This window comes from Gracilinanus agilis, chromosome 2 (genome assembly GCF_016433145.1).
Source record: "Gracilinanus agilis isolate LMUSP501 chromosome 2, AgileGrace, whole genome shotgun sequence".
Classification (NCBI taxonomy): Eukaryota; Metazoa; Chordata; class Mammalia; order Didelphimorphia; family Didelphidae; genus Gracilinanus; species Gracilinanus agilis.
The window spans coordinates 256,371,442-256,397,199 of NC_058131.1; the positions used below are offsets into that span (position 1 = coordinate 256,371,442).

At 36.4% G+C, this 25,758-nt stretch overlaps 1 protein-coding gene across 1 annotated transcript; it reads left to right on the top strand.

Annotated features, from left to right (window-relative positions):
• Positions 1–8,478: 8,478 nt before the first annotated feature.
• On the top strand, positions 8,479–25,595 carry NELFCD (negative elongation factor complex member C/D). Its single transcript, XM_044663856.1, has 15 exons — positions 8,479–8,636; positions 15,171–15,286; positions 15,569–15,678; positions 17,835–17,944; positions 18,267–18,374; positions 19,547–19,699; positions 21,191–21,321; positions 22,678–22,843; positions 23,063–23,197; positions 23,953–24,092; positions 24,357–24,471; positions 24,694–24,789; positions 24,877–25,017; positions 25,163–25,292; positions 25,383–25,595. Exons 1-15 carry the CDS (start codon positions 8,541–8,543, stop codon positions 25,415–25,417), a joined length of 1,782 nt encoding a protein of 593 aa, XP_044519791.1. The 5' UTR covers positions 8,479–8,540; the 3' UTR covers positions 25,418–25,595.
• Positions 25,596–25,758: the final 163 nt, after the last annotated feature.

Consider the following 25,758-nt stretch of genomic DNA (forward strand, 5'->3'; position numbering starts at 1 on the left):
CTTTTGTGTTCACACTTAGAAATATACACCCATTTGTTAAAATCACTAGAAAATGAGTTTTGGATTAAATATAGTATTTTCATTTTATAATTTCATGGTATTTGGCTGAAAAGAGAAAAATGCTTGTGGATATTCAACTTGAAATGTTAAGATCTTACAAGTTTTTCTTTACTCTTAATTTAATAATCTTAGTTCATGTTTCTGTAGGACTTTAAAATTCACAAAAATAATAATTTGAAGTTTATTATGTTAGATTAAACATTTTCTTTTGGATTCAAATAACAAAGTAAATTGTCAGGTTGTATAGTCACAAATTCATAGGCAAGTGTCAGTATTTTTAGGGGGACCTTTAAATTGTAAATGTCTGAGACAACATTTCAAAGAAAAATTGGCTCCTTTGACATATTACATATAAAAAACTGAGTATGGTATACAACCCATTAAAAAGTGGTTTAAATTTTTTGGTACTGGACTCTCCGCCTTAATGGTGTCAAAAATACAATAAGTTCTTAATAATAAATAGTGGTATCAGGTCAGAAAAATATACTGTAAGATATTATACTTTCAAAAGCACTAAGATTAGCTTTTTATGACTGTTAATAATTATGGGTGTATTATGAGGTTGGTATACTATTAAGAGAAAAAGTAGACTAATATTACATTTATAATGTTTAGTGAATCCTAGACTGCACTACATTTCCTTCCTTTGAAGACTAGTATATTATAATTATTTAAGGAATGGAGGAAAAAGCAAAAAAGACTTAAATGTTTTTATAGGACACTTGGGCTTTGTTTTGTTTTGTTTTGTTTTGTTTTTTAACGTCTGTGGGTCTATGATACAGCCTTAAGATCATTTACATGTTATATCCTACATAGTTCCTGTGGGAATTCCGACTTCATTTATTTTTCATTGTTTCCACATATTTGCTGATTAACTATTAAAAAATATATTATGTTGGGGATCTGTGGGGCTTATACTTTAGACACTGAAGAGCCAAATTTGTCTAAACTAATTCTTAAGGTCATTTGATCACACCCATTTTTCCTGGATTATTTCATTTTAAATGTCTAGATTCTATGGATAATAAGTTTCATGCAAAATTTAAGGCAATGGTTCTTAAGCTCTTTCTTTTTTAACCCCCCTTTGGCAATCTGGTAAAGCCTATGGACTCCTCACAATAGTATTTTTTAAGTATATAAAAATACTTGGATTTAAAAAACAATTACATTGAAATACAGGTATGAAAAAATTTTTCAATAGGTTCACAGATCCTAGGTTACAAATCCCTTATCTAAGGTCAAAATCCATTAAGCACAAATATGACTTCAAACACTTCCTAGGTGAGTGACCCTGAACAAGTCACTTAACCTCCGTTGCCTAACCCTTATTGCTCTTTTGCCTTAGAACAATCCACAATATTGATTCTAAGATGGAAGGTAAAGGTTTGGTTTTTTTTAAGTCCTTAAGCATTCATAGAAGACATCCTGATAAAGGTGCTTTTGGTTTTCCTTTGAGGGGGGTGAAATTTGGCATGAATAAATTTACCAACAAATTTTATTATGGGATTTTCAGAATGTTATGAAAATGAAAATGTAACATGTAAATTGCCAACATGTTACAATGTTATTAGGGAGTTGATGAAGGTATTTTTACATTTCCTGCCTACTTTACTACTTTTGTCAAATGATCCATAGTAAAGAAGCAGACAAGGTGTTATAAAACAGGACAAGAAGATCCATGGAAGAGCAAAGGAAAATTGAAAACTGCAAGTAAAATGATTCTACTCTTTTCCTGGAGAAGAGGAAATGATTAATGAAGATGGGAGGAAAGGGGGAGACTCTCTCCCCAAGGTTAGTTGTCCCTATTCTGTATCACTAAGTAAAATACCCAAAGAAAAATAGGGACAATACATTAAAGGTTAAATTTCTTTAATGTGTCTAGAGGAAACATACACAGTGCTGAAGTTAGAAAACATTGAAGTAGAGGTTGAGTATTCTACCTTTTGCATTATTCCTCATTCATTTAGTTCCCTAATCATTTGATACTTACCATCAAGTTTTGTATGTCATTAGGGAACATTAGGGAACAAAAGTTTCCATAATGATGCTACTGAAAATTAGAGTAATCTGTCAGTGAAAGTATTCTTTAGTGTAGTGCTTTCATAAGTATAATTTAATGGTGTTTAGCAAACATTCTGAAGAGCCATTAAACTAAAAGTTTTGTAATCAGTAGCTACTCAAGCCTTTTCCTTTATTTTTTCTTTACTTTCCAATTGGTGGTGTCTGTGCTGCAGAGTCCAAAATGACAAAATTCAGCCTTTGCTATGAAGGCCAAAAATTTATATTCTAGAACTTTAGAAGCTTTAGGATTCTAAGACCCTTTACACTATATCAGTACTCTCTTTTTCCTTACTGCAGATTAAATTTATTAGGGCCAGATCTTAAGTGTTCAAAGAAATAGCGTTGATCTAAATAAAACTGGCAAAAATAGGAAATTGGATCTCAGAGAGTAAATTTTTAGGAAATAATAGTTTTTCCTTGTCAGATGAGAAAATTATTTTCAATAGGAACAGTTAGAGAATTCCTTTTTGTCATATAGAACATAGTCATATGCAAAAACTTTTAAATTACACATACACACAAAGAGAATACGTCTGTTGTTGGAAATTTAAAAGTCAAATAATATAGCTTAAATTCAGACAAACAGCATTAATACCTTTATTTCAACAAGAAAGTATCAAACCTTTAAACATAAAATGATGGCTCATAGAAGAATCTTTTGGGGAAATTATCCCATTTGTAGTTCTGCATTGCTTCTATTTGAAATGGTAAACATTTTTGTTAGAAAATACCTTTTTATGATAGGTTACATACTTTTATACCAGTTTGAGCAATAAAGTAAAACTGCATTGTTATTTTAACCTTTGCCTTAAAACACTTTTGAAAAAAAATTATTGATGTCTAGAAAACCTTATGAACTGCCTTTTTGGTATAAAGATTCATTCAACTAAGGTTAAACTATGTCATAAAACCCCTTTACTCTGCTTTCTTCTAGGAAACTGTTTAGGAAATAAAGACTTTAAGTATTGTTCATTTCACCTACAAGGAAGTAAAAGAGTATTTTATGATGCCATAACATTTGGAATAAAGAAACTAATATCTACAGAATTATAAGCTAATATTTTTTGAGTTTGAAATAGTCTCAAGTTTAGAATACTTTTGTTAAGTCTTACATACAAAGCTAAATCAAGTTTAAGGGTCTTCCTAATACACAGATTGATTGGTTTTAGCAAAGGAAGGGGGGGATCTATTCAGATGATTTCTCATCCATCTGAGCTGTGATATTTAATTTTTTAAATGTCAGTACTTCTCAAAATGAGACATTTATATGTTTCTTTTTAGACTTCATTAATTATGATGGATTGTATTTTGGTTGGTTCAGCACCTTGGCAAAATTAAATATATATATCATGCTAGACCTGGTTTTCTCACACGTTCAATTTTCCCTGTAAAATTATGAATAGTTTTTCACTTTGCTAAATGAGACATACTCATTTCAAAATAGCATTGCATGTAGGTTTACATAATATGGTTAAAGAGAAAAATATGAAAATAGTCATTGTATTTTATATATTCCAGAGCCAGACCTCATGCTTTTGATGTCTTAAAATTTTGGTTTTGATCTTGAGCAGAATTAAATTAATACATATTTAGACCAGTTCTGTTATTTTGCTATACTCTTGAGCTACTTAAGTTAAACAGAATAACAAAAATGGAAAAATAATATAAGTAGGTTTTCTGTATTCATGTGTCTATATGTAAGGATTTACCAAATTCATTAGATTTACTTGCAAAAATTTGGAGATTAAAAAGTTGTAAAATTCAGTATGTTTAAGCAGGATTATGACATTACTGTGAATTAGCATGAACCATTGAAAAAAATTAGGATTCCCTATGTTGCTCTTTAGATATTGGTTCTTTTCTTGTCCTGAATACTACTTACTGTACATGGTGTCTTTGTGAAGTTGTGTTTGAGACACTACCTTTTTTATTACAAATGCTAGTAGGGCTGCTTCTTTTATCTGGGTGGTTAAAGTACCATGTCTATAGCTTGGTCCAGATATCAAGTTCTCTGCTATCATGACTCCTAAAATATCCAAAATACAATTCTTAAAAGTTTAGATCTGAGCCAAATGCAGAACTAAAAACCCACATCATGAATATCATCCCAAAATTTGGCTCGTAAACAGGTTAAAGTGTCACAAAAATCTTGGGAAAGGTATCACAGGTGCCAATTAATTCAATGTATTCCTGGAAAGAGTTGGATACAGATCCAAAGGTTGGTTATCCATTCTTTGCTTGGAGACAGACCTACAATGAGTTGGAGGAAAGAGGGCAGAGAGGGGAGTGGAAAGGCACTGCTTTCCAGGGCAACCTCTTCCTCTTTTGGTTGATTCTAATTGTTAGGAAGGTTTTTTTTTTACATCAAAGCTAAATTTGACTGCATTTTCCAACCAATATTCTTAGTTCCATCATATAATGCCAGCTAAAAAAAAGCTGTCATTTCAAAAGTCTCTTAATGTGGTTGCTAGCTTTATCAAAGTTATTGTCCCATAAGATCTTTTTAAAAATTTTTCTCATAATTAGAAGACATCCACTCACAATACATTATTTATGGTGTGCAAAGTACTGTGCTGAGACAAATTATTTGCACAGTAAGTTTGACCTAGTTAGGTTTCATTACCTTAAGGCTGCTTTTATTAAGCATTTTCCTCATTTAAAAAATTAACATAACTCTTGGTATCTGTTGAAAGGTTAAATTATGTATCTGGTAAGTCTGAAAACTGTTTATTCTGTCAGGACTGACTAGTCTGGAGAAATTATATAAAACTATGATCTGTATAAATGACTATCCTATAGTTTTGCTTTTGTTTTGTAATCTGCATCACTGGAAGGAATATACTGATAAAAATCACAATATTTGAAGTTTGGGAGTAATAACTGAAAAAATTATTTACAGAAACTCTAGATCAGATAGAATTTCTCTTAAAGAAGAAACTTTTGAAAAGATTTCTGTTATGCTTTACAAGTGATATAAGTTAATTTAGGTGCCCTATGTAATTCTCAATATATATTTACAGATATCTCAAGTGGTCTAAATTTTTCTATCCTAATACCCATAACAATCATTTCAAACCCTCTCTTTAAGCTTCCTTTTACACCTCTTAACATTTTATCTCTCAAGGGACCATACTAATACTGTATGGAGAAAATCAAACCCATCCTTCTTGACCTCCCTGGATTCCCCCCCTAAACTACAATACCCCTTTAATATCCCTCTTCTCTTATTTACTTGTCTAAAATAAAGAGTTGGCCCTAGTCAAGTCCAACCCTTGCCCTTGTGCTTTTTATCTCATTCCACTCCTTATGTCTCTTCCTGGAAATTGCACTTATAATCCCTTTTGTATAATCTTAAATCTCTTCCTATCTACTGGTTCCTTCTCTATAGCATACAAATCTACTCAAGTCCTTCTCCATCTTTAAGTGTTTCATTTGACTCTCCTCAACCTATCATCCTATATTCTTCCTTTCCCAGCCAAACTTTTGGGAAAATGCCATGTACACTTTTTGCTTCCACTACCTCTTATTTCTCAGCCTCTTGCAAACTAGCTTCCTTATTACTCAACTGAAATTGCTTTCTATTAGTAAGAGGATTTTAAAAACACATCCTCTTAATTGCTAAAGGTCTTTCTTGGTCCTCATCCTTCTTAACTTTGATCACATTTACCTCCTGGATACTATCTCCTTTAACTCAACATTCATCTTCACTGATTCTCTTCTTACCTTTCTGACCACATTTAAGGTTGCTTTGCAGGTTTACCACCAGTGTTTTTTTCTATTCCCATATGTGACTGTCTTCCAAGGCTCTGACCCGGGCTTTTCTCTCTCTACAATTAATTACTCTCAATGATCTCATCAGTTCCTAGGAATTCAAGATTATCATCTTTATGAATATGACTCCTAGTCCTACCTATTCTCTCTCCTGAACTCCAGTTCTACTTCACCAAATGTTTGCTAAACATCTCTACCTGGATATCCGATATTCATCTCAAAATCAAAATGTCCAAATTGAAACTCATTATCTCCTCCATTTGTCTACCTCAAAAAATTTGAATTTCTCTCAGAGACATTCTTCCAGTCAATTAAGTTCACAAACTCAGTCATCTTCAGCTATTCTCTTTCCCTCATCCTCCATATCCAGTCAGTTGCCAAATCTGTCCATTTTGCTATCCAACACATCTTCATTTTTCCTCTTTTCATGTGACTACCACATTTGAACCTTGATCACCTCTCCCTTGATCTATTCAACAGTTTCCTAAATGAATTCACAGCTTCTGTTCTCTTCTCTGTCCAAGATAACATCCCTATAAATGCCAAAATAATATTCCTAAAGCACATATCTAATGTCATTCCCCAGAATTTTAGTGGTTCCCTGTTGCCTCCATTATAAGAAACAAAATCCTCATCTTGGCTTTAAAATGCTTTCAATATGTAAGATATAGGAGGAAATTTAAGTGATGTAAAAAAATCAATTAAAAAAATTTTAAGGTTCATGCAGTCTGACTATAGTTTACCTTTCCAAGTGTATTTCACATTACTCCATCTAATTTACATTTTAGTAGTTTCCCAAACATGGAATTGTCTCCCAAGTGCTTTCCTTTTCAGAGGTTAAAGGCATTCTTCATCCTACAAAGGCCACTTCATTCAAGCTTAGTTCATGTCATACCTCATAGGGAAAATCTTTCCTCTGCCTTCTAAACTATTAGTGCTTTCTCTCTCTCTCCCAAATTATCTTGTTTACTTTTCTAAGTTGTATCCTCCCAGGAAAATGTAAGCTCTTTAAGGAAAGTAACTAATTTTCATTTGTAATTATATCCTTAGTACCTAGCAAAAGGAGTTATTTGATTAAAAAAAATTGTTGGATGAACTGAACTGGATGAAATCCAAACCTGTTAAATCCTCTGAAAGATTAGGAATTTGTTATTCATTGTACAATGCATAAGTTAAAGCATTCCTTGAGAAATATAACTAGATTATACCTAGCATATCTACATAGTCATTTGATGGATTTAAGCTTAAGCACTATTAGTAAAGCCATAAGAGAAGGCAAAACAAACCACCACCTGGACATTTGTTTAGAAGAGGTAGACCTAGTAAGGGGGAAAAAAAAACCTACAGATTGCCCTGTGATGTGAATAAGGTGGCCACATACTCCAACCCAACAATCCCACTGATGTTCATATACTTCAAGGAAGTCAAATATAGTTTTAAACTATCAATGGCTAAGACTTTGGGGACATCTTGCATACTAAAAATGTTCATGGCCAAATTTTTTTGTGGTAGCAAAAAACCTGAAAATAGAAGGTAACTAGCCAGAAAAGGAAAACAAAAACAAAAAAGCAACCTATGGTAGACAAATGTGGCATATTATTGTGCAGCAAAGTATAAAGGAGAAATTAACATAAACCTGATATTTTTGCAATGCAAAGCAGCATAAGAACCAAGAGTAACTGTATATACATGACCATAATTGTGCAAATTTTAAAAATGGCTAAAATGAAATTGAACTCTCCAGTAATGGAAAAACTAATGATGTTCCTAAAGAAATGAGAATTAAAACATTTAAGTCTTCATGGCCTAAAAGTGTGGAGAGCTAGGATCCTATGAGAGCAAAGTACTGTGTTGGTTTCCTGACAAGATTAGTGTATTGGATGTTTTAAAACAGCTGTTTTGTTGTTGTTTTGGGGTTTTTTGTTTTGTTTTTTCCTCACAGGGTTCAATATAGAGGGCTAAAACTTTTCCTTGTCTTTTAATGAAATGGTGTGGTCTGGATATAGTGCACACAATGGATAGGTCTGGATAGGGAACTTCCCACTTGGAACGGAATTCTAGGATCCATAGACGTGTAATCATGCAACTAGAGGTTAAGTTGGCAAAGAAATCGATTTGAAGGATTATTTTTAGTATACAGGGGAAATGCCCGCTTCTCTACTAATAAACTAAAAACCCACCCACACCCCTTCCTTGGGGGAGGGGAAGAGATGTGCGGGAGCATGCGCGCGAGGAAGCCATGGCTAAGGAATTGAGGCAGCTAAGGCCTCAGTGCCACGATCCACTACAGGGCTCTAACCTCAAGAATCTATTAATACCGAAACCCTCAAGTTCTGATCACGTAAAGCTACTCGCGGACCCAGGGTTATTTAAAAAGGACTAGGATTCAGAAAGGAAAAAAGGACGGAAGCCTGCTAGTGACACTTCTTGCGCTCCTTCCTTGATAGAACCCTACCTACTTTGCAGCGCGGCTTTAGTGAGTGGTTGTTTCCGACAGGGGGCGCGTGTCCGTCGACAAACGCCACAAACTAGGAACCAGCGCGCAGGCGCAGACGTAAGCGCTTGCGCACAGGGGAGTGGCTCGTTTTGGCCTGTCGTCTACTTTTTCTTGTTAGATTAGTTAGCGTCGAAACCCTGGTGGCTTTTGCATGTTGTTCGGCTCTCGGGGTAGTGTCGCCGCAGTCATGGACGAAGATTACTTCGGGAGCGCGGCTGAGTGGGGAGAAGATGCCGACGGCGCCCAGGTAAGAGGACGAGAAGACCTCTTACTATACTGATACCTCCTTATAGCCACCATGTCTCCGTTCTCTGGAACCGGAGACCTACCCTCCCTCCCCCCACTCCCCGGGCGTGCGGGCCCTGGAGCGCGGGTCGAGACGCCGAGTTGGGACCCATAAACCCCCAGTGGTTCTGGGGTGGCGATGCTGGGGAGAGAGACTAATAAATTTTTGTGTAGGCCCCAATTTCTTTGTGCTGCTGTGTGTTTATATGCACACACGCCCATGCCCACCCACTTATCAACCGGCACCTTGTTTAACCACACTTCTGCCATCTTCTAATAACTCTCCTATTTAAAAAAAAAAAAAATCTTCACTGTCTTCCAATTGGATTCACCTACCAGCTCTCCAGTGATTAAAATCCTTTGCCTGACAATCAAAACCTTCCACAATCTGGCTAGGTCCTCCCACCACTCCAGGCTTTTCTTTCTCCCCAATATATAATTTTCTCCCTGTCAAATAACTAAATTTCTCTCTCCTCCAGCACATTTCCTAGCATTTTTCTGCCTCTTTGCTGATGATATTTCATGAGCTTAGAATGTTTTCTTCTTATTTTGGTGGAATTGTTGACCATCCTTTAAAACCCAAACCAAATATCGTGAATTCTTCCTTCATTCCTAGTAGTAGCCTTTTTATCCTTTTCATCATATAGCACTTTCTTTACCTCTGTGGTGCACTTAGGAGGCAGCTTGGTGGTTCAATGGATGGAGCACTGGGCCTGGAGTTAGGAAGACCTAAGTTCACATTTGGCCTTAAGACACATAACTAGCTGTGTGACCCCAGACAAGTTGCTTAATTTCTGTTTTCCGTAATTGGAAAAGGAAAGAGCAAATCAGGCCAATATCCTTACCAAGAAAAACCCCCATGGATAGCATGGTCCATAGGATCAAAGTCAGACATTTTATCTCCCTACCAAATTATAAGCCCCATAAGGATTGGAATTATCTCTTAACCCTTTTTTTAACTTTTTCAATGCTCTACATAGTAGATGCTTAATAAATATTTTAGTTCAATTCAGCAAATATTTAATAAACATCTTTATTGCCACGCACTGTGCTAGACTCTAGGATACAAATGCAAAAATGAAACTGCCCTTGTTGAATTTGATACCTCTTCCATTTAGGACAAGTTTCTTTCCTACTCTATCTTTCACATTACTTGCAAGTGAAAAGACTGGATTAAAGACAATTTCTGGTTTGGCTTTATATTTAAGGAAAAAGGTAGTTGAAGTACATGTAGTATTTGATTTGAAAACATCAGAGTAATTGGGGAAGTCTGGTGAGTGGTGGAGCAGTGTGTTATTCAAATGTAATAGTCTGGCCTTTCTTTGATTTTTTTTTTTAAACCTATATCTTCCATCTTAGAATCAGTACTGATTGGTTCCAAGGCAGAAGAGTGGTAAGGGCTAGGATAAGGGAAGTCACTTAGAGTTACAGAGCTAGGAAGTGTCTGAGGCCAGATTTAAACCCAGGATCACTCAACTCCAGACCTGGTGCTCTCTCCACTGATTCTCCTAGCTGTGCCTCCCTTTCTTTGACTTATTCATTCACTAAAACATGATTAAACCTTGGACTGGTTCCTAATTAGCACACTCAGTGGTATCCATCTTTCACTAAAGTTATATAAAGTTAGTTATATATATTCTGATGCTTCTTTCTGGTACAATTTTTGAAGACTATGCCAGGAAAGTATAAACCCTGACTAGGCCTACCATCATGGGCATCTTATAAATTTAAAGAGATTACCAAAAGGTTAGCCCTCAGGTGATGAATTTCTTGACTCCAGCAACTCCCAAAGACTAGAGATGTTGCTAAGGAGGTAATACACTGATAAAAATCAGAGATCTTTTAATATGCTTTTAGTTAAAGGAAGTATGGTGAGAAATTGTTATTAAACCCAAACCTTTGGCAGTAAATCCTTTTTTCACAGCACCCAAGTAAACCTAAACATGTTCTTTACTGTGGTGTTAGTGTGTAACCCTTCCATGTCCTGAGAATGTTTCTTTAAAAAAATAAAGAAGAAAAGAAATTACCTACCAGAGAAGATTTTAGAAAGAAAATTAATCACTTAGTTTTACTGACTATGAATTAATTTTAAGACTGGTAATTAAAACTTGTATTTGAGTAACTTTAGATGTTCTTTTCTAGATTATTTCTCACTCTAGATTGCTTGAAACACTGATTCTTCTTTATTTATTCAGAATGTACATTCTAACTCCTCATTACCTACCCAGTGCACTTCAGTGATCTTCTAGCATCTTTTCTTTAAAATAGCAGTTCTCAAAATTTTTGGTCTTGGGCCCCTTTTACAATGTGGGGGAAAAAATTGAGGAACCCCAAACAGCTTTTGCTTATATGGGTTATATTTCTCATATTTGCTGTTTTAGAAATTAAAACTTTAGTTTTATTATGAAACTAGTTTTGACCTCATGAGCCCCCTGAATGGATCTTGGAGATCTCCAGGGAGCCCCAGGACTATGCTTTGAGAACCACTTCTCTAAAACATACTTTTCCTCCTAAGTTCCCAGTTGCTGTTAATGGCACAGCTGTGCTCCCATAACCAGTCTTTGCCAAGTGCTGCAGATTCTCCTTCTAAAATATTGTTCACATTTGTTCCCTCCTTCCTATTCCTACTGCCCACAACTCTTAATTCAAGACTTTTATCAATTCTGATGATAATTACTGATGTTGTTATATGTTATTATTAATGATGATGTTATTATATCCTCCTAAGTGGTTCTCAACCATCAGTCTCTTCTCTATTATAGGCCATCCACATCACTTCCAGAATAATTTTCCTAATGCACAGGTCTGCTTATACCACTCCTGCACCCAGAAACCCTTAGTGACTACAATTGTCATTAATCTGACAGTGGCCTTTACACTCTGCTTTTGATAGTACTTTTCTGCCTTATTTCATGTTTCCCTTCATGTATAATATTCCAGCAAAAAAGTAGATTCTAGCAAAATGACCAGCCTTATCTGCATAGCTCTTCTTTGCATGTATTGTACCTTGTGAATAAATAGAAGTATAGCATTTTAGAGTCAGAAGGAACATCATTACAACCCAGCCTGGAGGGGGATGTTGCTAAATACAAGAGAGTAGCATCCCACCTTCTTTTGAAGACTTTAAGGAAGGAACCCCACTATTTGTCAAAGCAATTTAATACTTGTGTTACCTTACATGAAGCCTGAATTTGCCTCTTTGCAGCTTCACCTACTGCTTCCAGTTCTACCTTCTTAGGCAAAGAGAACAAGCCTAATCCTAATCCCTCCTCTTCAGAGACTATATAAAAGACTGCAGTCATGTAGCCTTCCTCCTACCCTGAACAGTTTTATTAAAACCCTCATAACAAACATACATAATTGAGCAAAACAGATTCCCAAATTGGCCATATCCAAAAATGAATGTTTCATTCTTTAAGTATATCACCTCTCTAGAAGAAGGTGAGTGACATGTTTCTTCTTCAGTCCTTGAGTTTATCATTGCATCAGTCAGATGCAGATCTAAGGTCTTTAAGAGTTCATTTTCTTTATAGTATTGTCATTGTATAAATTGTTAGTTCTACTTATTTCATTCTGCATCTGTTACTAGAGGTATTCCCTGGGCTGTCCATTTTGTCATTTCTCATGACAGTAATATTCCAGTATAATCATGAATCATAGTTTGTTCAGCTATTCCCAAATAGTTGCCCCCCTCTCCTTACTCTCCAGTTGATGAATAAGGCTATTAAAAATTCTTTTATCGGGAGCAGCTGGGTAGCTCAGTGGATTGAGAGTCAGGCCTAGAGACAGGAGGTCCTAGGTTCAAATTTGACCTCAGACACTTCCCAGCTGTGTGACCCTGGGCAAGTCACTTGACCCCCATTGCCTACCCTTACCACTCTTCTGCCTTGGAGCCAATACACAGTATTGACTCCAAGACGGAAGGTAAGGGTTTAAAAAAAAAATTCTTTTATCCTTTTCCTCATTTCTAAGCTCTTTGGGGCTATAGGCATAGTAGTGGGTGGGTATAGCTGTATCAAAGAGTATTGAACAGGTTAGTGACTTCTTAGTAATAGTTCCAAATTGCCTTCCATAGTAGCTAGATCATTTCATAGCTTCACCAACAATGGATTAGATATAGAGCATTTGTTAATTGCTTGCACTTAAGGTCTTTTTTCAGTGTTTTATTTCATTCTGCTAGCATTTATTAATGCAAAACAGTGTTTACAGATACAGAGAGAAAAAGAGTATGTTCCTGCCTTCTCAAGAAAGGCACTCCTTTGGGGAAGGGAAGGTGGTATACCGTGAGAATAGTTTATTCAGTAACTATAGCATTGTAAAGAAATACAAGTTGGACTTAACTTTGATCAGTGCATTGCCCACATCAGAGGGGCTGCAGAGAGCCAGGCATGCTTCCCACCTCTTGACAGAAAGATATTAGTATTAAGGCACGAGGTACCTTTTTGAACATGTCATGTTTGTATTGCTTGGCTATACTTATTTGTTCAGTTTTGGGAAACATGCATGGGTGAGAATGGTATAAGAAAGAAAGGGACATTGATGAAATATTTTTTATTGCACAAAATAAAACAAAAGGAAATTCAGAAAAACAGACAAGGAAAGCAGCTTTGGAACTGATATGCCAAATTTGTTATATAATTTTTTTAAGCTGTACCTAATGGGGATTCATTGTTTCTATGCAATCCTCTTTCTGTTCAATATGTGAAAATACTTATTGCTATTTATCAACTTCAGAATAATAAAAAAATTTTTTTGAATTACATTTCTTATTAAAGCCCCACTTCTCAGATCTTGTTCAATCAGGTACATAACTTATACAACACCAAGGTAAAAATATAAAAAGATATATAATAAAATTTGCAAATATGAACAGAGACATGAGCAAACATATTTGTAGGGAGTGAAAAAGGATCTGATTAAGAGATTGGAAATCAAATGGGGCATGATTATCATGGCAGGATGCTATATATAAGTTAGAGAGATTGACCTTGGCAAGGAAAACTGCCATCTCTTTATCAGGTACTAGAAAAAAGGAAGAAAGGTTGAGGAATATTGAGGGATTTTGACATATAGAAGAAGAAGTTCATGGCAAATGAGCTCTGGTCTCTCAATAAAGTACCTAGCAAGAGACAGTTTGCATGAAGTTTTAGGAGAAAAAATGTTTGACAAATCAACTGAAGAAAGATTCAGTCAGGGAAGTGTAAGGGTTCGTTTAGATAACAAATATGGTCAACTCAGCACAGTTATCTTACTTTCTTCAACACCATTTAGCAACAGGTAAGATAAGAGAAAGTGCATAGTAAGGGACGATCTAGGTCTGGGGTTTAGCAAAGTGCTAATATGAATGCTGAAGAGGACATGAAGCTAAGATTTGGGTTTAGAGGTCATATTAAAGACCAAGAATCAATGTTAAAGAAATGAGGCACAGAGAGAGTTGAAACAAATAAGAGATTTCAATCAAATAAAAGAATTTGAGAATTCTTGGTAACAGAAATGGAACACCTACAGACAATAGTATGATCATCCCTATTTGTAGCTACAGGGAAGAGAAGGTATGTTAGTCATAGACCTATAGGAGGTTTATGACTTTCTTGGCAAGAGTGTTTGAGAGGAAGTATCAGTTTGTATATTGAAGTCCCCCAAGCATAAGGGCAGATATCTTGGTGTAAAGGAAGACCATCCCTGAAATCCTGGAGTGAGGAGAAGTGTTCCTTGATCCTACTGCTTCTATCTATCCTTTTTATTCTACCTATTGAAATGCTTTTCCTTCAAGGTTCAGTTCACATGCCTCATTATTCATAACGTCCATGTAGACTTCCTATTCTTACCCCCAAGTGATTCCTTTCTTCTTAAACTCCTCTGCCCTACCACCCACTTCTTTGAAATTAATCATTTTCTACCTTAAAAATTGTTACTCGTTTCTCTATGTCTTAATTGCTTACTGCTAGATTTTAAACTCCTAGAGAACTGGGGTTATTTATTGAATTTGTATTATTAGAGTCTCAAACAGTACCTTGTATGTATGTAGTGGATGCTTAGCAAATATTTATTGAATAATTAATTATTCGGCCCCTCTTATTTTAAGGTTCACCCTTGAAACCAACCTTGAATATTACATTTCTTATTAAAGTTTCACTTCTCAGAACTTTTTCAGTCAGGAACATAATTTTTATAGCATTAAGGTGACTGTAAAATGGTATATAATAAGATTTGCAAACATAGTTTGCCCCTCTAACTAAATTGTAAACCTATGGAGAGCATATCCTTTCGTAACAGGCACAACACCCAGCACAGTTCTAGATGCATTTTAGGTAATGAGTGAAGAATTTTTTGGTTGATTAACTTTTAAAGTTTCTTTTCACTTTCTAAGTCATATATTCCTCTTCATTTGGAAAGAGTTAGATGACAAGTCTGACCTCATAAGTGTTTTTGTTAGTAGAAAAAGATATTTATGGTATAAAAATTTTAAATGCTATCTGACTGGATTTAATAATAGCAGGATGATGATTATGGAGAAGGAGAAGATGATGCAGAAGTCCAACAAGAATGTTTGCACAAATTTTCCACCCGGGATTATATAATGGAGCCTTCCATATTCAACACACTCAAAAGGTAAAACTAAAAGATTCTGATTTGTATTGGGGAGCAGAGGGGATAACTTAAAAATGCAATCATTTGGAGTCATGGGCATATAGGATTTAGAGCCAAAAGGGGACTTTAAAGGTTGTCCGCCCCTAGCCCCTCATCTCTCACATAGGTGTGGACCAGAGAAGTAAAAGTTGTTGTTCAGGGTCATTAAGGTAGCAACCCAGCTGCCTTACTGCAGCTGCTTTCTAACCTGCTAGTTTTTCTGTATTACCTGTAGTATAATTTACCTTTTTTCAACCCTTCCAGGTATTTTCAGGCAGGAGGCTCTCCAGAAAATGTAATCCAACTCTTATCAGAGAACTATACTGCTGTGGCCCAGACTGTAAACCTATTGGCTGAGTGGCTCATTCAGACAGGTACTTAGGGGACTGGAAGAGTAGACCTAAATTGACTAGGTTCATTTGTTGGTTTATCTTTAAGAAACAGGTTGATACATTGATGATAATTACTAAAGGAAATAAACTCTTTTAACTTTGGGGATTTTGAGACTTTTGTAAATAACTGATTTTTTTAATCTCTTTGCTTGATGCTTATCTATAATGTAATAGCTGAGGTTTCCTCATCGTATATAAATCAGAATTTTACCATATAGTAGAATTACATAGGCTATGTAAAGCATATTTTTTTAAAAATAAAGAGCAGTTAAGACATGAAATAATGAAAGCAAGAAAAGCAAGTATTAAAGCCATTCTCAAAACCCTTGATATCATCCTCTATACCTCTAGTGGATTTATAATCAAATTATCCTTTAATCCTCTAATTCCCTAACATAGTATAATGGAGGATAGGGGAGGAATGAACAGAGCCCAGGTGTGTTGTTTGGCACTTGGAATTTCTTTTCCAAGAGTTTTGCCTCAATATGCATATGATGGAATACTACCAATCAGCAGTACATTTCATCAACCATTTATTAAGCACTTTCAGCAGTGAATAAGAAAAAATTAAAAATGAGAAAATAATCAAATGAAATTCCCAGAGGAGAAGATGAAGAGGTTCAGAAGAACAAGTGAAGGATTTGACCTTAGGAAGTAGTACAGTGTCCTCTCAGAACAGAAGAGATGATTAAGGTATTAAGGGAAGAAGTGAAAGCCCAGAACAGATGACCTCTGTTTTCTCAGTAAAGTAGGAAGCAAGGAAGACTTTTACAGATGAAGAATGAGAGAATGACAGAGTATTTTTTCAGGAGAAAAAAAGATTTGGAATAGCTGCTGATAGTACTTTCTGGACATGATTAAGGGGAGATAACATTAAATTCTACTGAACCTTTAAAGCATGGTTCTGTGATCTTAAGCAGGGCATGGCAGTACCTGACTAAGAACAGAGAAGGACATTGGTGGAAGTCATCTAGTGTTGGAATTTGGCAAGGTGTGACTGCCACCAAGTAGAAAAAAAAAGAGGGCAAAGGATTCAAAGGGAGACAATCAGAGACTGGAGAGGAAGTGAGACTAGAACAGGAGTAATGAACCTGGAAGAGTAGATTAAGTTAGAGATACCAGAGGCCATATCGAAGATGAAGAATAAGTTTAGAAGATGTAAGGCAAAGGTTCAGTGTGATGTGATAGGAGTTTATGGTTAGAAAGAATTTCACAGGGGGCAGCTGGGTAGCTCAGTGGATTGAGAGCCAGGCCTAGAGATGGGAGGTCCTAGGTTCAAATCCGGCCTCAGACACTTTACAGCTATGTGACCCTGGGCAAGTCACTTGACCCCCATTGCCTACCCTTACCACTCTTCCACCTATAAGTCAATACACAGAAGTTAAGGGTTTAAAAAAAAAAAAAAGAAGAAGAATTTCATAGTTTGGGATCATGAAGGAAGAGTAGTTGTGATCAAGGTCATCCTTGTATGTGGCTAAAATAGAATGAATATGTCATGAGAGTTGAAGAGATTAATGAACCAAGAAGGCCATGGTGTTTGAAGAGGGCATCAGTCTGATTGAAGTCCTTGAAAATGATGTGGATCTCAATTGGGTCAGAGAGACTGTGAGTCACCTAAGTCCCCTTTGTGTAATATGCCATCTACTGTGCCTCCCTGGCACCTGGAGAATGAAGCTGGAGATAGTAGTGAATCCTCTTCTGTGTCAGTCTGGGAACCATCCTTGCAACTTACATGAAAATAGAGGGATCCTACATTCTTCAAATCATTAAATATTAATAATTATACTAATATTTATATTGCTCTTTAAGGCTAACAAAGTGCTTTAGATGTTTACAAAGTGAGGTAGGTTTGTGGAAGTATTGTGGCCTAATTCCATCCTCAACACTATTCCTATAGTGCAGCTAAACCCCTTTATTACAATTGTCTTTTTTTACAAATGAGGAAACAGGCTTGGAGAAGTCATGACTCATTCATAGGCTCATAGACTCACTGTGAACTAGTGAGGCAGGATTTAAACCCAGGTATCTTGACTTCCAAGTCCAACGCTATATTCTCATCAGTTGAAATCAAACTTTTTTGTGAACTATGTAATCATGAGATTGCTATTTTCTACCTAATTATTTTTTAATTCTCTCAGGTGTTGAGCCAGTTCAAGTTCAGGAAACTGTAGAAAATCACTTGAAGAGTCTATTGATCAAACACTTTGACCCCCGAAAAGCAGATTCTATCTTTACTGAAGAAGGAGAGGTAAGTAAGGAGGATATATATTCACACATATAATTCCCATATCCCCTCCTTTAAAATTTGTTATATTCTGATCCTGTTGAGTTAAATTTTCTTCAGTTTGGTATCATGAAAAAAGGCAAGAAACTAGGTTCTAAGCCCACCTATGTTCTCAGAGGCCTTAGTTTTCTCACTATAAAATGAGGCTTTTATATTAGACCTTAGAAGAAACCTTACATTTCTTCCATAATTACATATGTGATTTATGTCTTTATTTTCCTATTTTCCTTTTTTTTTTTTTTTTTTTTTTTTTTTTTTTTTTTTTTTTTTTTGGCGTGGGGGGCAGACACCAGCATGGCTTGAACAAATGATTGCGCATACTACCTGGAGGGATTTGTTTTACAAATTAGCCGAAGCACATCCAGACTGTCTTATGCTTAATTTTACTGTGAAGGTAAGTTGAGGGGGGTAAATAGGTGGGTAAGAAGCAGGGAGAATAAGCATTTTATATAATACCTACTATGTACCAGGCCCTATGTTATGTGTATTTTGCAAATATTTTCTCATTTGATCCTCACAACACCACTTTGAGGTAGGTGATGTTGTTATCCCCCTTTTACAATGGATGAAACTGAAGCAAACAGAAGTGACTTGCCCAGATTTGAACTTAGGTCTTCCTAACTCCAGGCTCATCCACTGCTCTACCAGATGCCTCTAGTGTTCTAAGGAACACTGGGGTAAAAAGATTAGATAATTTTAACATTTTTCCTACTACAAAAGCTTTGTTTTTGTTAGATTTCCAGGAAATGTTTATACTTTATTTCTTACACAGATTTCATTTTTTTTTTTAATTCCCACCCTATACTACTAAACTCTGGGATGGGAGGGATGAAGATGATTACCCAGAGGGGAGGGATTGGGAGGAGTTAATCCATATTGATCATATTTTCAGCAAGAAATATATATATATATATATATATATATATATATATATATATTTCCCTCTATAAAAATGGAGATAATACCACTTGCCCTACCAACCCTCTAAGGTTGCTATAATTATAAAGTGAGATAAGTGAAAGGACTTGGAAGTTTGTAAAATGTAATAGGCATTTTGTTAAGGATGTATGTTAATTCATTTTAACCATTTACTACATTAGGAAGTGAATCATATTGGCTGAAGGTCCATGTTAGCTCTAAAATTCTGTTAGTCTCTTAAGTTGTAGCAATTTTTATATTGGCTTATTTAACTATTTAATTTTTCTTGTGTTTATGTCCTGTAGAGGGTAGACTGAGCTCCTTGAGAGCAGCAAATGTCAGGCTTTTTTACATCCCCTTTTAGTCTTATGATTAGGTACTCAGGAACTGTTTACTTAATGACTCAGAATTTTGGGAGCAAAAGTATCCTTAGAGGTCATCTAGTCAGAATTGAACATTTTACAGGTGAAGCCGAGCTCTAGAGTGATAGTCTCACTTGACAGGAGCCATAGTGAAAAGAACAAGGATTAAAATACAGGTTTTCTCACTAGTGTGTTTTTTATGGTATCTGCATTTCCCAAGAGCAGATTTTCTATGAAATAACTAATATGTGTTGAATTTTGACCATAATTCATTTTTGTATTGTAGCTTATTTCTGATGCAGGATATCAAGGAGAGATAACCAGCGTATCCACTGCTTGCCAACAATTAGAGGTCTTTTCTCGAGTACTCCGTACTTCTCTGGCTACAATTTTAGATGGAGGAGAAGAAAACCTTGAAAAAAATCTCCCTGAGTTTGCTGTAAGTTCTGGCTCAAGAAGCAGAGAGGAGTTGGAAATGTTATGCCTATGTCTTTTAAAACTTTTCAAAATAACCCATTAAATAATAGGAGATCAAAAAAGTTAGGGTAGGTACCCCACTTATGATAGCTAGAAATGATGCTGAACACTTCCATTTTTCTCTCACCTTTTTTTGTGTGAAGTACATTAAAAAAAATTTTTTTTTGTGAACATTCCTATATACAGAGAAGAGAATCATATATGAACTCTTGATTATTAAGCTTAGTATATAAGTTAAATATTAAGTTTAACATGATAGTACCATATTGTCACTTCTCTGTTGCCCCTTATCCTCTTTTAATGTAATTTTTGAAATATTTCATTGATGCTTCTTCCTTTCTTTTTTGTATCACTATCACTACCTCCCTACTTAACCACCTGCCCATATCTTCTATCTCCTCGACAGCCAAAATAAAAGATCTTCCTTGCAACAAATAAGTGTAGTCAAGCAAAACAAATGTACACATTAGTGCCCATTACATTAGGAGTGACTTTAGAACAGGGCCTATCTTTTGCCTTTCTTTGTATCCCCAGTGCTTAGCACAGTGCCTGGCATTTAATAGGTGTTTATTGACTGACTGATCAGTGACTAATATGTTGTCTCATTCTGGTGTGGTGTTCTTATACCATTTGTTTTTTTTTTTAATATATCCTTCCCCCAGCCTTCTGTCTATAGAGATAAATTTTTTTTTCTCCAACACACCAAGAACGTCTATTATTGTATATAGCATTCCATTCTTGTAGATAGCCCTATGCTTCTCCACTGAAAGGAGAGGGGTATGTTTTCTTATTCATCCCTAGAGCTTAGCTTAGCTTAGCCATTATAATTACACAGAACTGAGTTTCTTTTTTTTCTGTTTACATTGTTCTTTGTTGTTGTTCCATCATGTCTAACTCTCAGTGACACCATATGGGTTTTCTTGACAAAAATACTGCAAGTAGTTTGCCATTTCCTTCTCCAGAGGATTAAGGCAAAGAGAGGTTAAGTGATTTTCCCAGAGTTACACAGCTAGTATCTGAGGCTGAATTTGAACTGAGGTCTTCCTGACTCTGGGCCCAGGATTTTATCCACTAAACTACCTCACTGCTATTACCTGTATTGTTGCCCTAGCACTGCCTACTTCATTCTGCATCAGCTCATATAAGCCTTCCTGTGTTTCTCAGAATTCTTACTTGTCACTTCTTGCCGCATAAATAATTTTCCTTTACCGTTACATACCACAGTTTATTTAACAATTTCCCAGGCAGAGGACACCTACTTTATTTCTTTGTTATCACATGAAGGGCTTCTATTAACATTTTGTTGTACATATGACTTTTTTGTCTTCCATTAGAATCTATGGATTAAAGGGTCTGGACATTTTACTTAGCTCAATTTCTCTTTGCAGCTGTTAAATCATCATTTTGAAATGAAAACTCAATGTTTTTTTCTTTTCCACTGGGAATATTTCAGAAAATGCTATGCCATGGAGAGCATACCTATCTCTTCGCCCAGTCAATGATGTCTATATTGGCCCAAGAAGAACAAGGAGGGTCTGCTGTGCGTAGAATAGCTCAAGAAGTTCAACGATTTGCTCATGAAAAGTAAGATCAACTATATCTTTCGTGTTTATTGATCCTGTCACATCAGTCATGTCAGCAAAATGTTTTCCTACACAATCTTTTCATGATTTTGAACCAGCAAACCAAATCTTTTCTTTCTATTATATAAATCCTTAAGTTCACTTATATAGAGTTCTCCTAGAAAGAGTATTCACTGTAGAGTTGGAGCCTTAATTCCAGTCTCCCCTCTAATGATTAGAACTCATTGTGGTTGCTGTGTGGAGTTAGGTGCAAGATACACTGTGAAAGTAGGAACAGACAGATTTGGTCATCAGTTAGATATGTGGGTTGAGAATTAATGAGGAGTTAAAGGTTAGGATCTAGAAGCCTGGTGGAAATGTTGTGCCTTCAGTAGAATTGGGAGGGGGCAGCTGGATGGCTTATTGGATTGAGAGTCAGACCCGGAGATGGAAGGTCCTGGGTTCAAATGCGACCTCAGACACTTCCTAGCTGTGTGACCCCTTACGACTCTTCTGCCTTAGAATCAATACCCAAGACAGAAGGTAAGGGTTTTAATGAGTCAGTTTTGAACACATGAATTTAAAGTATCTTGGCTTTAGGTAACCTTCATAAAGATAACAAACTCATAGGAGCTAATTAGACTACTGAGGGTGTAGAGAGAAAAGATGGGCCTTTGGGAATACCTATTCACTGTTGGGGACCAGATGTGGATGCTTAATCAGCAAAAGAGTCTGAGAAGTGGTAGGAAACTAGGCGAGAGTATTACCATGAACACTAAAAGAAGAGAGAATGGGAATAATGTTGCCTGTTGCAGTAAGGTCAGGATCAGGGTATGGTCTAAAGAAAAACCATCAGATTCAGTAGCTTTGGAGAGAGCACTTTCAGTTGAATTTGGAAGCCATTTTAAAAAGGGCTATTAAGGAGCAAGTAAGAGGAAGTGGGAAAAAATTGTTGGCTTTTTTCTAGGAATTTGGGTTAGAAAGGGCAAAAAGATAATAGGTTGGTAACTTGAGGGAAAGGTTGGGCTTAATGGAGGGTTTTTTTTAAGGTTATAGGAAAAGGAACTGACACAGGGTGGGGATGAATGTTAACAAAAGAAGAAGAGCATGCTCATGATGGATGGCCCCAATTTTCTCCTTAAAATGGTGCTTATCTGAAACAATCTGGGGAAAGAAAAGTGCAGTCAGTTGCCATTAATCTGCCCTCTATCTTCTGCACCCTTCTGCCTCTAAATCAGATATCAGTAGCAAGCAAGCTAACCCTCCTACATCAGAAATACAAACATTAGTGCAACTCACCTGCAGATACAGTAAGTAGAAAAAAGATAATTTTCTCAAGACTGGATTTGAGGGATTTTCTTTCTTTTTCTAAATCAAGAGGCCATGATGCAAGTCAGATCACACTTGCATTAGGTACAGCGGCTTCATACCCCAGGGCTTGTCAGGCTCTTGGTGCCATGTTATCAAAAGGAGCTTTGAATCCAGCTGACATTACAGTCCTGTTTAAGATGTTTACAAGCATGGACCCACCTCCTGTTGAATTGGTAAGTTTCTCTTCCATTTTTGCATCGTGAAGAATAACACCATAAACTTTCCTCAGTCACTCATGGTGAGTGAATTAATAAGAATTACTTTAGCTTTATTCATTTAGTGAAAGTGAAGATAAATGTCGAGTTATTTTCTTATCACTATGAAACCTAGGAGCTTGTCTCTTCAGGATATAGTGCTGTCTTAGATATTAAGGCATATGTTTGCCATTTTAGATACGGGTTCCAGCTTTCTTGGATCTATTTATGCAGTCACTCTTTAAACCTGGGGCCAAGATCAATCAAGACCATAAACACAAGTACATCCACATATTGGCCTATGCAGCTAGTGTGGTGGAGACCTGGAAAAAGGTAACCTTGGGATTTTGAGACTGTCACACAATTGTTTGAGCCATTTGGTTAGTGATCATTGAAAGCCTGGGCCCAATAATGTGTCTGAATTCTTTGAGGCAGGTAGGAGGCACAGGGGATACAGTGCTGGGATAGAAGTCGAATTCAGTCTGGCCTCAGACACTTATTAGCTATGTGATCCATTATTAAGGAGCTCAAGAAGGAAATGGCAAACCATTCCATTATCTTTGCCAAGAAAACCCCAGATGGGGTCACAAAGAATCAGGCATGACTAAAACAATAACAAAATCCCTTTAAAAACCTGGCACTTCTCTACTTCTTAATTTAGTTCTTCTGCTTACTTCAAATTCTACCATCCGGATGCTAGTCGACCCTCCTGATCATCCCACTTGACACATCGTCTCCCTTCTCCCTGCCTTTTCATTGGCTGGGCCCCCTCCCCCATTCTTGAAATGCTTTTATGCCTCCCCTTTGCCTCTTGACTTCCTTCAAGCTTCAGCTTAAAAGCCTTCCTCAAACTGTCTTCCTCCTGTCCCACCTAGTCTTCCTTCCAAGATTTAATTTCTTATTTATCTGTCAGTATCTTGACAGACACACCCTCCCAATTAAAATATGAGTTTCTCAAGGGACAGATGCATGTTTATAATCTTGGCACTTAATAAGTGATTGTTGAACTTAGTTTAGTTTATTTCAGAAAACTGTTACAAAACCACATTCAAAACCTTCAATTTCATTCAGCTTTTTTTCATTTTCAGAACAAGAGAGTGAGCATCAATAAAGATGAATTGAAGTCAACTTCTAAAGCTGTTGAAACTGTTCACAATTTATGTTGCAATGAGAACAAAGGTGCCTCTGAATTAGTGGCTGAGTTGAGTACACTTTATCAGTGCATCAGGTAAGGAAAAGGCATCCTTGGCACTTTGGATGTTTTTATTTAAAAAGCTAGAAAATGACAAAATCTTCAAGTCAGTTTTACTTCTTCATATGCAGAATAACCGCACAAGTTCACATTAATTAAGGCCATTTGTCCCCACCTAAATTGACTATATTCTGATTATTTCCACTTTCAAAAATCAGTCATCTTAAAGTTAAGGTTACATCATTTCTTATTGCCATCTTATTGTCCTGAGGGTTTGAAGATGCTTTCTTTATTTTCTAGGTTTCCAGTGGTGGCAATGGGTGTACTAAAGTGGGTGGACTGGACAGTGTCAGAACCACGCTATTTTCAGCTCCAGACTGATCATACACCAGTACATTTAGCCTTACTAGATGAGGTGAGGGTTGCATCATGCAGCTACATGTATGTTTGTCTTTATACATACATCATTCATCCAGTAGCGTTACTCAGAGCTGTCCTCTCAGTGTGAAGAAATTCAATAGGTGTTTTGTCTGAGTGTTACTGGGACATAACAAGTATTCTTAGTCTGATTCAACAGATATTAACAGCAAATGTTTTAAAATAAGCACAATTGTGAAATGAGTTCTTTTGGCCATAGATTAGCACCTGCCACCAGCTCCTCCATCCCCAAGTCCTGCAATTGTTGGTTAAATTATTTGAGACAGAGCACTCCCAACTGGATGTAATGGAACAGGTATGGGGCCTTTCAAAAAATGAAAAAGCCTAGCTAGGAATATTTAAAGTACTGCCTTTAACATGCACCTTCTGCCTCATCCCCCAGCTTGAATTGAAGAAAACCCTGCTGGACAGAATGGTTCATCTGCTGAGTCGAGGTTATGTATTGCCCGTCGTCAGTTACATCCGAAAGTGTTTGGAGAAGTTGGACACCGACATCTCCCTCATCCGCTATTTTGTCACTGAGGTCAGAAATACTCCCTTTTGGTAACCCAGCCAGAGTTCACTTTGTTCTGAATGTGTCATTCTGGCATCTGTCATCAGAGAAGAGACTAGAAACTATGGGGCAGCCACAGAGTTGGAACAATGCTCAGGCCTCTCTCTCTTTACAGGTCTTGGATGTGATTGCTCCTCCCTACACTTCTGACTTTGTGCAGCTCTTTCTTCCTATTCTAGAGAATGACAGCATTGCAGGTACCATTAAAACAGAAGGAGAACATGATCCCGTGACAGAGTTCATAGGTAAGGGATAATATATATATGACTCTTCTGGTTTATGCTCTTAAAACAACTGGTCCCATTTTTAACTTCTCCTCTGTTTCCTTATTGAAGCCCACTGCAAGTCTAACTTCATTATGGTAAACTGAATCAGTCTGCTGCTGAATCAAAGGTTTCAATAAGACATTTCTAGGTGGAACTCAAGAAGTTGTGAGGACCATGACCTGAACTTCTGGTGGAAAAGACTTTTTACTGACCCTATGGGTTATTTTAAATGTGTGGAATATCCATCTAAAGAGTTATTAAATAAAATTTGGAAGGACTTAACTTTCAGCTCAGTTTCTGTGTTACGTGTATAAAATTATAATTGGATTCTTAAGAGTCTACTCAAAAAAGTTGCATTTTGTTTAAAACAAGCATCCTACATAGCCATCGCAGGATGCCTCACACAGCAGTAATTCTCACTTGAACTGCCCCAGCGAAAGACACT